The following is a 14,024-nucleotide window of genomic DNA, read 5'->3' on the forward strand; positions in this document are numbered from 1 at the left end:
TCGGGTTAGGTATCATGGGTTACAATTCTAAGCACTTGAATAAGGAAACTAAAGCACAACGAAACCCTACAAAAACTACAAACTTTAAAATGCCTCGGGTTTCAATGCCTTTTGCCAAGACAGCATATCATGATGAACACATCATGGCAGTGTCATTGTCAACTGAGGAGCACAATGAATGCCGATCTCCCTTCTGTGAGCTGAAGCGGGTGGAGGAGTGAAGGAAATGTGAATCTTTGACTCCTTGCTTCCAGGATAGGGAAAACAAACAATACATAGTTTGCATAAAAAGTATCGGGAGAAATTTCAGGAAAATAGAGTTATTTCAGATATTGCTAGATTGACTTAAAATTCTTTGAAGTATATCCCTAGGGCATCAACACACTTTTTTCAGCAACTTTCCCACGACTCAAAGGTTCCCTGGAAGACAGATTGCGGAAGGTCCCTAAGGGTATGCATGCAAGTTTCTTTGATGGCATTTACTGTCTCTTGTGTTGTTCTTTGAGTGAGGATTCCACTTTTGGGTATAGGGAATAGTCTGCTGGTGCCAAGTCGGGGCTGTAATGGGGTTGGAGATTTGTCGCAATGACATTGCAGAAGTTCTTCCCAAGCAGACACTCAACTCTACTCTTTGTCGTCCGTCCAAAGATCTTCGGGAGGAGTTTAGCACAGATCTTTCACAATGCCATATTTTCAGTGATAATAGTGCAAACTGTCATCTTATCAATGCCTTTACGATCTGCGATAATGCACACATTCAACCGACGATCTGAATTCAGCACTTAACGCACACATCACAAAAATTGTTTTACAAATACTTTTCGTATAAACCTCTTACAAACACTCACCGATGGAAATAATTTCAGGTCCAAATATTATTTATAAAATTTTCAGAAAGTTTCCCCAAAATATTCACTGTCCCAAAGTACCCCTGGAGCTTTGCAATGATAATTTCTCCTGGGCACCCATGGGTCACAGTGCAGGAGCAACACAAAAGGTGTTGAATGCAGCATCTCGTTTAAGTGGTGGAATAGGCATCTGAACCTAGTGGGATGATCACTTTGAGTGTTGGTATCATCGCATTAAAGACAATATTGGTGCAAACAACAGGAAACCACATTTATAATTTCACCAACAACATTGATGCCGGCCTCTGGTGGCGATGTGGTAATGCCCTCACCTCCCAACCCAGAGGTAATGGGTTCAATTCCAGCATAGGTGGGTATTCCTCCACCTAGGGCTCGGATGTTTTTAATAATCTTAAATGTTAGTTGTTTAGAGGTTAGGTGGAAGAAGGGATTATAGTGCCTCAATCTTGCCCCAATAAAGTCGTTACATAAATAAATGAAAAATAAGCCGATGAATTAAAAATTTAATTATAATGAATTCAGATAACTCTGGGTGTCTACTTGCTGGACCTGTTGGTATGACTGAAGAGACCAATTCTCCCTGTTCGATTATCATTTCACAAAATCCTTGCAAAGTAAAATCAACAACAGCAAAAACACAGAAGAAGAGCTGCCATAGGAACGGGGATCTGGAGGGTTTGGGACAATTTTGAGGGCAGAGACATAAGAAAATTAAAGCAGGCAATGTACACATTTTAGGGCTGTGCGAGGTGGGATGGAAGGACAGCTAGGATTAAATTATATATAGTCATAGACTAACATACAGCAGAGAGGATGAGAGTCAATGTGGTGGGTTGGTACACTCCTCCAGACTTAGATTACATTGGCACTACTTAACCACAGAAACTCCCATGGAATGCTATTTCTGGTGTTTAACAATCAATATACCTTTTGGCATGTAATATTGTATGCTAACATGTACTCTTTTCATGCTAATGTCGTTTAATAAACAAAATATTACTGAAAAAATAATGCTCTTAAATAATATTTTACAATCAAAATAAAATTTGGCGCGCACGTATTTGGAAAAGGACCAGCATGTATTTTCTTAGTAAATGATAATCATTTAAAACACAAATTATTTTTCATAAATTCAATTGCATATGATCAAATGGAATATATTTTAAAATACATAAAAATTATGAAAATAACACCCATATTTCAGGTATGGCTGCTTAAAATGAAATGATATGTAATTGCAAGAGCGTTAGTGACACTAAGGTTGTACGACAGTGGTCAAGTCTTTCATCCTGATCAAGAGTTTTATCAGGTAATATAGTGGTAAAGAATGCTAACATTTTATAATAAACATCAATTAACACTGAATTATGTATCACTGCACTATATGCTGAAGTATACCTTGACGGATCAATGGCTCACATTCAGATCTTGGAAGCAAGTGCTGGCTATTCTTTTTCAAAAGGACTATTTCACCATCTTCCAGTTCCAATTTACCATAGTCAACAAGACAACGAACCTACAATAAAACAGATTAATGAATGAGCTTATATTCTAATAATTTAAACATGTCAATGTTGAAGCCCTGTGGCTGGCCCACATGTGAAAACATGGACATGTGAAATGAATGGCTGTAGGTTATAAATGAGGCAACCAACCATGACTATGAACTTCCCAGAACAAAGGAAAATTAATATGTAATGGGGGCATTCCCTTATAACTAAAGTTTTAACAATAGTTAAAAACATTTCTTGATGAACCCACACTCATTTTGGATAATACTTTCTTTAGAACTAGTATTTAAGAATCTCATTAGACTAAGAAACCTTCCAAGACAATATTCATCTAGACATGGGCCACATCCCCGAAAACGAACACAATACATAAATGATAATAAATATGTATATGAGATACATGTATGTATAAACATACAAGAGAGAGACATGCATTGTATACTGCACACATAAACAGAGAGAGCATGAGATTACCTCTATGTAGAGAGATTTGGGTGGTTTCGTGTCCTGAGTAAGGTCCAAGCCATAATTGTCTCCTATGGATTTCATGTAATTAGCTAAATATTTACTATAACTAGCAAACCATTTCATCTGCAAGGCAAGAGAAATTGTATTGTGTATTTCAGAATGTTGTCCCACATTTCTTCAGCATTACTTGATTCAAAAATACTTACTTCTGGCTCACATAAATTATATTTAATTTCAGGAGGCAGTATACTACCAAATTCCCAACGCATCTGTCGAATGTACTGTAGCCTGTTATACCTGTAACGTAAATATTGTTTGGATCGATTTTTACTTAATAATAGTCATGAACTATAGCAAAAAATAAACATTAAACCACTGAATTGCATCCCATTCCTTCACCGCGTGAAATAAAGGCATTGTTACTTACAAGTACGCTAGCAAGCACCTTTTGTTCCGTTCAAGACTAGTGTGTCTCAACTGCACACCCGCGAAGTAATTTGTATCACCAGACACGGACGCATTTCTAAGTAACGAGAAAAATGTTTAACCCAAATATTTTATAAATACAAAACATTCTCACCAACAATAATACTAACACATCTTTCTTGTTTTGCTCGAAGAGAAGTTTCATTTCCTCCAAAACTTGTCGCACCACTTCATCCTACCAAAAATTTTGAAAGGAGTTGAAAGTCAAATCTCATACACAACATTAATTTGAATTAGACTTTACTTACATTAAAGGCAGGTAGTGAATCGGGACATCTGTCTAACTCCTTGATGAGCTCAAAAGCCTTTTCACCAAACATTTAAATAGTAAAGCCTTTATGGTTCAATTTCCGATACTTTAAGAACTTTTTAAACGACTTCGGTTTTTGTAATACTTTCCTGGACTTACAAAATGAAATATTCTTACTGTAAGCACAGGATTATCTATTTGATCGCCACCACAACAGACAAAACGCGCCGAAAGACAATTGAGATATGAAATAAAATAGCGCGAGAATTCGGAGAATCGAACTACTTAATATAGCGGAACCAGTAACGACGGAAAATTTCCAATATACCGCCGAGAATGAAACTTTACGATAATGGTTAATTACCTTCATTTTCACTAAAATTCTAGTTATTCCACCTGCTGATTCACATCTACATCTATGCTTTTGTTGAATGATGATAGTAATTGCCTAAAGGCAAGGGTGGGTACGGGAGGGATCCGACGGACCTAGGACCTATGCACTGCTACTGCGCCTTTAATACTTGATTAACACGACGCTAAATACATATATTTCTCTAATATCTTTTTTACATTACGCATATTTTAGCCCCAATATTTTCTAACTCTTTCAAATCTGCCCCAAATTCTTAATATTTTCATTCTTCAACCTGCCCCACCCAACACGTCTCGATCACCGTCGTCGAATTACCTCTCACTATCTCCTTCAGTCACTTTTCCTGCCTTCTTCAGATTTCTCCTAACAACTTTCCGCTTTCGCCTGCTACGAGCACAGAAGAGTTTATATCCGCACAAAACACTTATAAGGCTGAAGGTCTGTTTAATGAATGAGAGTAGTTCTCACTTAGTAATAAGCCCAACGGCGTTATGTAACTCACACATCTGGGAAGGAAGACTAGTTTCTTTCCCTATGCGGTCTATGGTTTCCCAGGAAGATTTGGTACTCGAAAAATCCCACATTATGGGTATAACTGAGGTTTCTGCATCACATCCCACTTCATCTGGATAAAATACATTTTTCTGCACCCAAGAAAAATTTAGAAAAAAGTCTGTAGTCAAATTGATGGCAAGTACCCCGAATGCTTTTTCTCATATGAGAATAATTAAGGCCTTATACTAAGATAAAATCCATCTATAATACTCTTGCCCCTATCCATGCAGTATTATTTTTGTAATAGTTCCCCATTTACTTGAATACATCTAATGCACTAATAGTATAATTTTATTGACCCAATCCATTCAATACTATCGATATTCAAAAGTAGCCAGTATACAAGTTGCATGGCTTTTAAAGACTTGATTTTTCTATTAATTTTACACAATGGCAGCTATTATATTCATTATGAACCAGAAATGAATGTAATGACAATTAAACCCATATGTCCATTTATTTACGATAAATAAAAACCCTGGTTAATGATATTTTTCAAAGCTTACATAATATATTGTGCCAGAACCATATATTTTGCTTTCCAAGAATCTCCTTAAGGTGTCATTAGTGAAATTAATTCCAAAATCAGGATGTAGCACATGCTCTGATACCAGACAAGTTTGACATATGTAGGGATCTACTTTAATTGTACACGGGGATTCCCAAACATGAATATTTATTTCGAAGACATCTATGAATACTAGAAGAATTCATAGCCGATTATTTATATACTAGGGTAGGTATAAAACTTCTTTCTCAACTTTCTATCCATCAGTTTTAGCCTATCTTTACTTTCTTAACAACACCCAGATCTTAACATCCTCCAATCTGCACTTACACGTATTGCTTAAATGACAAATTTCAGAGCCATAAGAAACTATTGTATATAGATTTTACTTAATTTTCAAATTATTTATTTATTATATTATTGGTATTCTATCGGTCAAGGTAGATTTTGGAGGAAACACTACACAGTGACACAATAATGCATTTCCTCACCTCTCCCAATAAAACACAACCTGATATCTGGAACTAGAATTAGACACTCTTCAATTCTGTATCATTCCTTCCTATCTTCATTCTGTCCACCATGCCTATCCTATTCCTACCTCACATGCATAACATTCTTCCCTCCATCAGTCTTCCACATTTGATTCCAAAATGAAATGGCTGGCAGCCACATTCCCTGTTCCTTCTGTTGCTTGTTTATTTTCCTTTCAGTACCTCTCATATTTTCCATCTTTCTCCACACCCACATTTCAAAAGCATCCAATTGGCACCTATCATCTTCCTTCAACATCCATGATTTTATGCCAAACAAAACTACCTCCACACCATTGTGAACCATCTCTTAAAATATTTATTCAATGTTCCTCTCATTCATTCTCTCTGACTTGAGAATGAAAGGGAGTATTGCCTGAAACTGCAGTATTAAGGGATAGGAACACATATAAAAGACAAACACAGGAGAGTAGGGGAAGGCAGAATCAAGCAGATCACAAATTAAAAAATATTTCCTTGACTAGGGCTTGAACTAAAATTCTTTTAACTGGCCTTTTATGCATAGATGCTCTAACCACGAGAGCTATTGAGGAAATGTAATTTACAATGAAATCTACAGGGGGTTTATGCAACCAAGCACCCTGATTCTTTTGACAGGAGATGGTGTTGGGGAGCTATTTCATCCACCAAAAGAGAAATGGATGGCAAAAGAGGAAAGGACGGGAGGGAAAGCAATCATGCAACGTCATAAAGGATAGGAACATTGCATTTCATGGAACGCATACCACATTGGCAAAATACACATTCAAACACGAAAACCCACCATATGGGGAACAAATATTTATTTACATGGGTATAGATATATTGAAAAGGGATATGGACATATATAAAAGACAAGCACAGGAGAGGTGGGAAAAGATTGTATATATATATATGATATAATGCTGATGCTTTAAAAGGAAAAACCAATGCCATAAACAAATGTAAGTTTTGTGGAATTTTATGAAGGATGTTTTGTACAGCTTCCACCAAGCAACACAAGGGACTGTTAACTTTAGTCAGAATATTTTGTATCAAAAATATTGATCATAAAATAATATTGATATTATTATCATAATATTGATCATAAAATACATTTACTATGGTGATTTTTGCATTTCTTTTAGCAAATGTTCCTAACCACTATAACAACCTCAATGTATATAGTTTGCTTTAATCAGTGCAACGTGACTGGTATGAGTATTTTGAAATGAAAGTCTTTCAAAAGTGTCAATACAGTTTTGGCTGTCACTTGGTTTTTTCAGTTAGGTGCAAGTGGAGCCTTTGCATCTCATTTCTCAGAAGGGTGATCATTTGTTGGGAAATATTTTAAGTGAGTGATGGGAAAATATTGTGACAGTGACCTTCTTTAAAGTGACTGGAATCAAGCCCATCGCCCAGTTAAACAGCAAACTTAGTCATAAATGTCTGGCAGTGTATTTACACTCTAGGAATCCGAGGAGTTCGAGTTTGCACTGCAAACAACCAGCCCTTTTTCATCACATGAATGCAGAAAGTATTTCAAAGAAAACTAGATAGAGTCAAGGCCTAGTGGTCACCATTCATCATTTAAGTAATGACTTTAAGCAAATATAGTTGGAAATCCAAGGACTAGGTAGGCGCAGATTTAATGGAGAACCAAATTTATCCAATAAAAGAGCATATGTGTTTCATACATAAATATAGTTCAGCCATCAGATAAGCACTGAGCTAACTAACACAATAGATATATGAGTTCAAAAGAACCAGAAGGTATACAGAAGCTCTGTGGAAAACATAAAAATTAAGAAGTATTATGATTGAGACTCCAAGAGGCAGATGAAGAAGTTCAAGAAAGGAGACAGGTTTAATCAGCAAAAAGTGAATGTTGGAAACCTGGAATAGTCATTGACAGAATGAAGTAATAATGGCAATACTGAAAAAATGACTATCTACATGCAAGGTAGGCACTCATTTTACAAATAAAGTGTGAGCAAGATCCTCTATTGTGTCAAAAAAGGTGTTGTCTCTGAGGAACCATGCCTATTGACAGAGGATAATCTTGCCCTTATGTTCTCTCAAGAATCAGGACCCACTAGAGCAATTTCTCGTCATGCTTCTAAGAATATCCTTAGTTAATATGAATAAATGAATCTCTTTTCACTATTCTCAGTTTCTTGAATCAGTGATTGTCTTACTTTTGATTTTGTTCACCATAAAGATACAACAAAAGTGTCTTACTTTTAACTATCACATTATGAGGCAATTCTACAGACAGGAAAAGCTCCTGGATCTGTGTTCAATGATTTTAAGATATCATTTTTCTTCCTTGATACCCCATCTATGCAAATTATAAATATAGTTATAAACAGACACAATATATGAATAACTCAATAACAAAATTAGACTTTTATTTAAGGGACTACATAGCTCAATGACAAATGAAATATAAATAATTAAAGCCTTCCAAAACTTTATTTTGCCATGTTAGGTAGTACGTTTCTTTGAGTTTATTCAATTTTGTAGGTATGCATACTTTTTAGATTGCATACCTACATAAGTCATAACAATTTTCCCTTGGATAAAAGAAAATCTTGGGCAATATTTTGTAAACCATGTTTTGATACAGTTATGACATTAGCAAGAATCAGTTACTAATTCTTTTAACCATTTAAACTTCACACATCTTCAATAAATGTACCAACACAAGTCTAGATTTTTCTTTCACCACCAAGTAACATATTCTCACCTGTAAAATATTTCAAGTTGGTCATAGTCCCAAATTCAACGATTTGAGGCTCTATTTGGGTTTCCATGCCAACAATCACATTTGTGTCACATTTGAAAGAGAATCACTATTCCTGCCACAATCCCACACCATCTCTTGTTTGAGTCATTAAAATGTTTCCAAAACCATGCATACATTCTCCTACAATAAATAACCATCCTATTTAGATAATTCTTCTTGTGGCTGCTGAGAACTATTTTTTCTAACACTATTATTCCTATCAGAAATGGTCATAGTTGTACTATCAGTGGCTTTCTCAGATGTACTACCATCAGTCTTGGCCATGTAACGGACCTTAGTGTCAATATTACTCCCTTTTCGACCAAATATTGAGGTAGCTCTTGATAGCTTTTCACCAAATTTCCTTTCACATGCCACAAAGAATATGAAGAGAGAAGTTCCTTGCATGGTGGCTGTGATGCAGAATACATAGGACAGCACCTTCACGGCAGTCTCCGACACAGAGATTAGTTCTATGGCAATGCCAGAAACCCACGAGATGCCAAGGAGACAGAAAAGAAACATAGCTGCATACAACCGACGCAGTGCTCTAAGTCTCTGATCTTTCTGATGAACCCTCATTCCTTGAACTTTGCTGCAGAACAAGGAGCGCATGAGCCAGGAGAAAATGAAAGTGTTCATCATGATAACCAATGAAACAGGAAACAAAATCCCGGCATAAAATGCCCTCCCACTCGGATAGCAAAGGGCTGAATTGGGTCGACGGACATACAAATCAGTTCCATTGGCCAAAGTTATGGAGACGAGCAAAGCAGGGATGCCCCAACCAAGCACCGAGGCACGGCAGAGCAAATGCGTCCCCATTTGCTTCCTGGCAGTGAGCGCTATGGTCCTCGTCAGCCGCATGAGCTGGAGGAAAGCGACCACCAACATCCAAGAGAATGACGCAAGGACTGAGTAGTGCAACAAGGCCCCTAAGGCAATACACAGCTCTCTGCTTTTTGGGCACTCCCCTTGGGAAGCAATGGCCAGGTACACGGCCATGAGGAGGGAGAGCGAGGCAGAGAGGTTGAGCTGGACCTTCTTGCTGGCACCACGACGCCACTCAGGGTACGCGATTCCTATGATAAAGACACCACAGAGGGCAAAAAGCGAAATGGAGCAACCAACGAGGGTCAACATGTGGAGGACATAGTCTTCAGAGAGGAATTCATCAACATCGCTGACCAGCATGGCAAAGTGAGTGAGGTGTGTGCAGAGGCAGGCATCCATGCCCTCTGAGATCCCCGGAGAGAGATCGCAAGAGGGAACACGGGCACATCCCTCTCGTGACCACTCACTCCTCTCTGTATCCCAATAGTGGCACTCCCTGTGTTTTCCAACCTTGTCTGAGAAAAGACATATCAGGAAATATCATCAGATTTTAGGTTCAATCAAGGAATATTATGCATTAAATGTAAGACTTAATCAGCTATTAGTAATAAAATCAGAGGATTATGAAGGAAAAGATAAAAGTAATATACTCACTCACAAGAGTTATGTTTAAAGTCTTATGCTAGTGATAAATGGTGAAATATTAGAATATTTAGAGAATTTAATTGGAAGTAGATACCTTCATATTTACATGAAGGGAAATAAACATTTTGCCTTATAATATTATCGCAATATAGTAAATTTTAGTGGCAAAGGTATATTAGTCTTAAGAATTTTACCATTTTCATACCAGATTTTTATATCATTGTAGAAGAATAAAGTATATAATATCTTGACAGACAAAATATAAAACTCGTAAATTAACAGTGTAAAAATGTCATTAGATTATGTATTTGTAGGTACACAGCAACAAGGACTTCAATTCAAGGATTATTATTATTACAGTTATTGCCGTCATATTATTATTGTCCCTATTTATCTCCACATATAAGTGGGATGAACATATCTCCCAGGTATGTAAGAATATTAATTCAGTTTACTACCAGAAATCAGTTTTAAAACACACTGTAAGTTTAGATGTCTTAAAATGTTATTTTATGGCTTGTTTTACTCTGTAACTTCTTATGGAATTGTAATCTGGGGGACATCATTCTCATTAAATCAAGTATTCTAAAAAATACTAAGAACCATATGTAATCAACCTTAGCGTGCACATTGCCGACCTATTTTTAATATTTGGGAATACTGAATGTACCATGTCTATATATCTTTTTAGCAATGACTAATGCTAAGAAATTCAAGAGTTACTTTACAATGAATCATAGTTATCACTGTTACAATACCAGAAGATATAGAGATATTCATGTGAAAACATCAAACCTGTCTTTAGTAGCTAAAGGACCAGCATCAATGTGCACAAAATTGTTTAATAATCTGCCTGACCATTTAAAAAAGAGACAAGAATTTCACTATTCAAGAAGAATTTATTTCTATACCTGGCTGATGAGTGTTATTATATGTAAATGAATATTTATGTAAAACTAAAGGGCATATTAATTTCCTGTCATAACTGCATCTGAACTTCTATTTGGGAATAATGGGATCTATATCCCATTGACATGTCCTCTAGTCATGTATTCTCAATACTGTACACTGTGTCTGCTGGACAAATAAATATATTATTATTATATACTTCCTTCCTGCTTTAATTTCGTCCAGTATGCACCTATCCTATTCCTGCCCCTTCTTCATTTGCCTAACATTCCCCCTCTATCTCAATCTTCAACATCCCACTGCCGATCAATATGCTTTGCATCCATTTCTTCTTTCTCCTTATGATTTCTCTTGAAATCTCGATCCCCTCTCCTTCCCCACCATACCTAACACCTACACATTCATTTTCCTCTCTGTTCAGTTCACCTTCTCCATCCTTCTCCACACCCATGTTTCAAAAGCCTCCAATCTATGTCTATCATCCTGCTTCAGTGACCATGTTTCCACACCCTACATAACTACGCTCCTTATCAAAGTTTTAACAAGCCTTTTCTTAACATCCTTACTCAACGTCCCTGTCATCAATTCCCTCCTCCTTGTGAAAACTTCTTTTCCTAATGTAATTCTTCTCCTTATGCTCCTATTACTTTGACCATTTTGGTTCAAACACCTCTGAGATATGTAAACTTCCACTTGCTCTAGTCCATTGCCTTCTTTTTTAATTTTTAACTTAGTCAGTCCATTTCTTGAAAACCTTATATCCTTTGTTTTATTTACACTGGTTTTCTAATGTGCTCATCAATATTTGTAATCCTTTGGCTGACTAGCAAAAAAATATTTCAAAATTCAGAGGCAAGATGATGGATGTAGATTGGAGTCTTTTAAAAGGTGGGTGTGGAGAAGGATGAAGAGGTGAAGTGGACATGAAGGAAAACAAATAAAAAATTTCTAGGTATGGTGGGAGAGCAGAGAGGATTGATAAAGAAATTCTAATGAGGCAGGAAAAATGAATGCAGATTGTTTTCCTTGGGAATGGGATATTGAATACTGTGATAGAGAGAAGAATTTTAGGCAAGCAACATATTGGGAGCAAAAGGATAGGATTGTTGGATGGAATGAAGGGAGGCAGAAGATATGTGGAATTGAAAAACAGTTTAATTTAGTACCGCCTATGAATTTAAATCCTTTTATACAGAGCTAAAGAATGATGTAGCCCTGTTTGGTCTGTGTGTCATCCAGAACCTCCCTTATAGACAACCAATAACAATGATGATAGCTAAACATCTTATCTTTTGAACTAAAGCTTCACTTCATGTTATAAGTCATTTCCAATAGACACTATTCTTCATCTAATCATCATTTTTCAAGTTTTCCAGTGACTGCTTCATGCCAATATGATTTACAGTGAACTAACGGTTCAACTTAAAAAAAATATCAAATGCTTGAACTATACTATGTCTTCCATTGTCTAAAAGAATTCACTATATCCAACCAGAACTATCAAGATGTTGGGTATGCCTGCACACATTACAAAGACTCTTCAGTTTCGATGTAATCCTGTTTTGACTTTTTCTCAAAAGCATTAATATTTGGTGACTAATTATGAAATCCATTTAATACCAATACCAGTCAAGCATTTTCACTGTTTTGCACACCCATACAAATGTCATATGATAATTTTAGCCACATATCTACTAATTAGACAATCATCATGGCAGCAAAATTAATACAATCTAAAGTACAAATCGATATTAGTATAACCTGAAATATAAATTTCTGTTGAGTGATCTGGAGTAATTCTGCCTGTTACAGAATTCCTGTAGGTGAAATATGACTATTTTGTATCAATTCAGAAGATTCAATTTTAAACCTCAGAGTTTTAAGGAGATCTTTTGACTCTGTCTCACCTTGAGAAAAAACAATAAGCACAGTCATATTTGACTTGGATGATGCCTCCTCTTCTTGACCAAAGGTATCCAGACCAATAATCGGGCTGGCCACTCTTGTATCTTCTGTCCCGTTAGCTCTCACGAAAAGAGTACTGTCTTGAAAGTTGGTGTATGTCAAACCAACCTTCTCAGGAGCATAAAGTAATATAGCCCCTACTTGAGGTGCTTTGGCTACGACATCAACAATGGTACTGTTGTCGGACACAGGTGTAATGTCATTGCCATTTGTTATGAAACCCTTGATGGTAGTGCCTGGTGACACTGCTGCGGCAGAGAAGTGAGACGTTATGACAGGAGTTGCAGTAGAAGTTGATGCTTTCTCAAGCAATTTGTCAATGGAATCCAACAATGAGTCAGATGACACATCTGCTTTTATATCTTCCGTATTTGACTTAATCTTGTTTTCAACTTCAATGAAAGCATTTACAATAGTGGCCACTGAAGTTATGTTGGGCTTTGATATTTCTGAATTGGGTCTAGAAACTTCTTTGGCCAAGGTCTTCAAAGCTTTCCTCAAATGGTTGGTCTGAGGGGAGAAAAAAAAACGTTAACTCACATATATCCTTACTTAGTTGATGAAATTCGATAAATAACTATGTTTATATAACTATACAAATGCATCTCATTATAAAGTTTTTGCAATATATGATGATGCAATTCACTAGCAACAGGGCTGTGAACAATCCAACAGGAGACTTTTCTGTTTAGTACATAGGTTTACACTTGCAGATAGTGCTTCTCATCAGAAGTTGAACAGCAGCATTCCATTCACTATTATGATACTAATTGTTTAAATGGCAAGTTACTTGAATATTAATATTTTGGTTTTAATTTCACAATCAAAAGATTAAATGGAAATATACTAATGCAATCGAGTGACTATTATTGCCATTATTATGTACTCTGAACCTCAGTACTGGGATGAGTGCACTTCAATCAAGAAATATTTGACAATCCAAGAGCTTTTATTAATTATTCAAGAATTCCTGCATTTCTTACCCAAGAATTTGAGGACATGTTACTTGAGTGAATTTAATGGCTTTCTGACCAACATAAAACCAAAAACACAGTAATCAACCCCAAGGTTGGTTTGGTAGGGGATAGTAGAGTTCACCCAGTACTAAGCCCAATGGCATGTGAAATTCACACATCACTGTAGGGGGGCCAATTCCTTTCCCTGGGCCAGTTATGGTTTCCCAGGAAGATCTGACACCAAAAAAATCACATAGCTTGGGTGGAGCTGCAGGTTCCCAGAGTGGATTGCCTGGAAATTGAACCCGGGCCCTTCGGTCAGTAGTCCAATGCTCTACCCCCTGGACTACCGTGACCCATGGCTTTCTAACTATGGCTAACAAAAACTTAGTGGA

General features: G+C 36.6%; 2 protein-coding genes across 2 annotated transcripts in view; both read right to left on the bottom strand.

Annotated features, from left to right (window-relative positions):
* Positions 1-2,029: 2,029 nt before the first annotated feature.
* LOC139691373 (DNA replication complex GINS protein PSF1-like) lies at positions 2,030-3,774 on the bottom strand. Its single transcript, XM_071589167.1, has 6 exons — positions 3,583-3,774; positions 3,445-3,509; positions 3,276-3,371; positions 3,055-3,145; positions 2,855-2,971; positions 2,030-2,385 (listed from the first exon to the last, which is right to left on the bottom strand). Exons 1-6 carry the CDS (start codon positions 3,652-3,654, stop codon positions 2,242-2,244), a joined length of 585 nt encoding a protein of 194 aa, XP_071445268.1. The 5' UTR covers positions 3,655-3,774; the 3' UTR covers positions 2,030-2,241.
* A 4,183-nt stretch (positions 3,775-7,957) lies between these two features.
* Positions 7,958-14,024, bottom strand: part of LOC139691372 (uncharacterized) — a 48,130-nt gene continuing 42,063 nt past the window's right edge. The window contains exons 6-7 of the mRNA XM_071589165.1: positions 12,616-13,183; positions 7,958-9,669 (exon numbers count right to left, since the gene is read on the bottom strand). Of these exons, the coding sequence (XP_071445266.1) occupies positions 8,480-9,669; positions 12,616-13,183 (1,758 nt within the window). The 3' untranslated portion in view covers positions 7,958-8,479. The remainder of the gene's footprint in view (positions 9,670-12,615; positions 13,184-14,024) is intronic.

This window comes from Hetaerina americana, unplaced genomic scaffold (genome assembly GCF_022747635.1).
Source record: "Hetaerina americana unplaced genomic scaffold, ioHetAmer1.1.p SCAF_33, whole genome shotgun sequence".
Taxonomy (NCBI): Eukaryota; Metazoa; Arthropoda; class Insecta; order Odonata; family Calopterygidae; genus Hetaerina; species Hetaerina americana.

Coding starts and splice junctions, on each gene's coding strand:
- LOC139691373 (XM_071589167.1), bottom strand. CDS start 3,654: ATGTTTGGTGAAAAGGCTTTTGAGCTCATCAAGGAGTTAGACAGATGT. Junction 3,146..3,275: donor AGGTGCTTGCTAGCGTACTT/GTAAGTAACAAT, acceptor TTTACGTTACAG/GTATAACAGGCTACAGTACA. Junction 2,386..2,854: donor CCAAATCTCTCTACATAGAG/GTAATCTCATGC, acceptor GTTTTATTGTAG/GTTCGTTGTCTTGTTGACTA.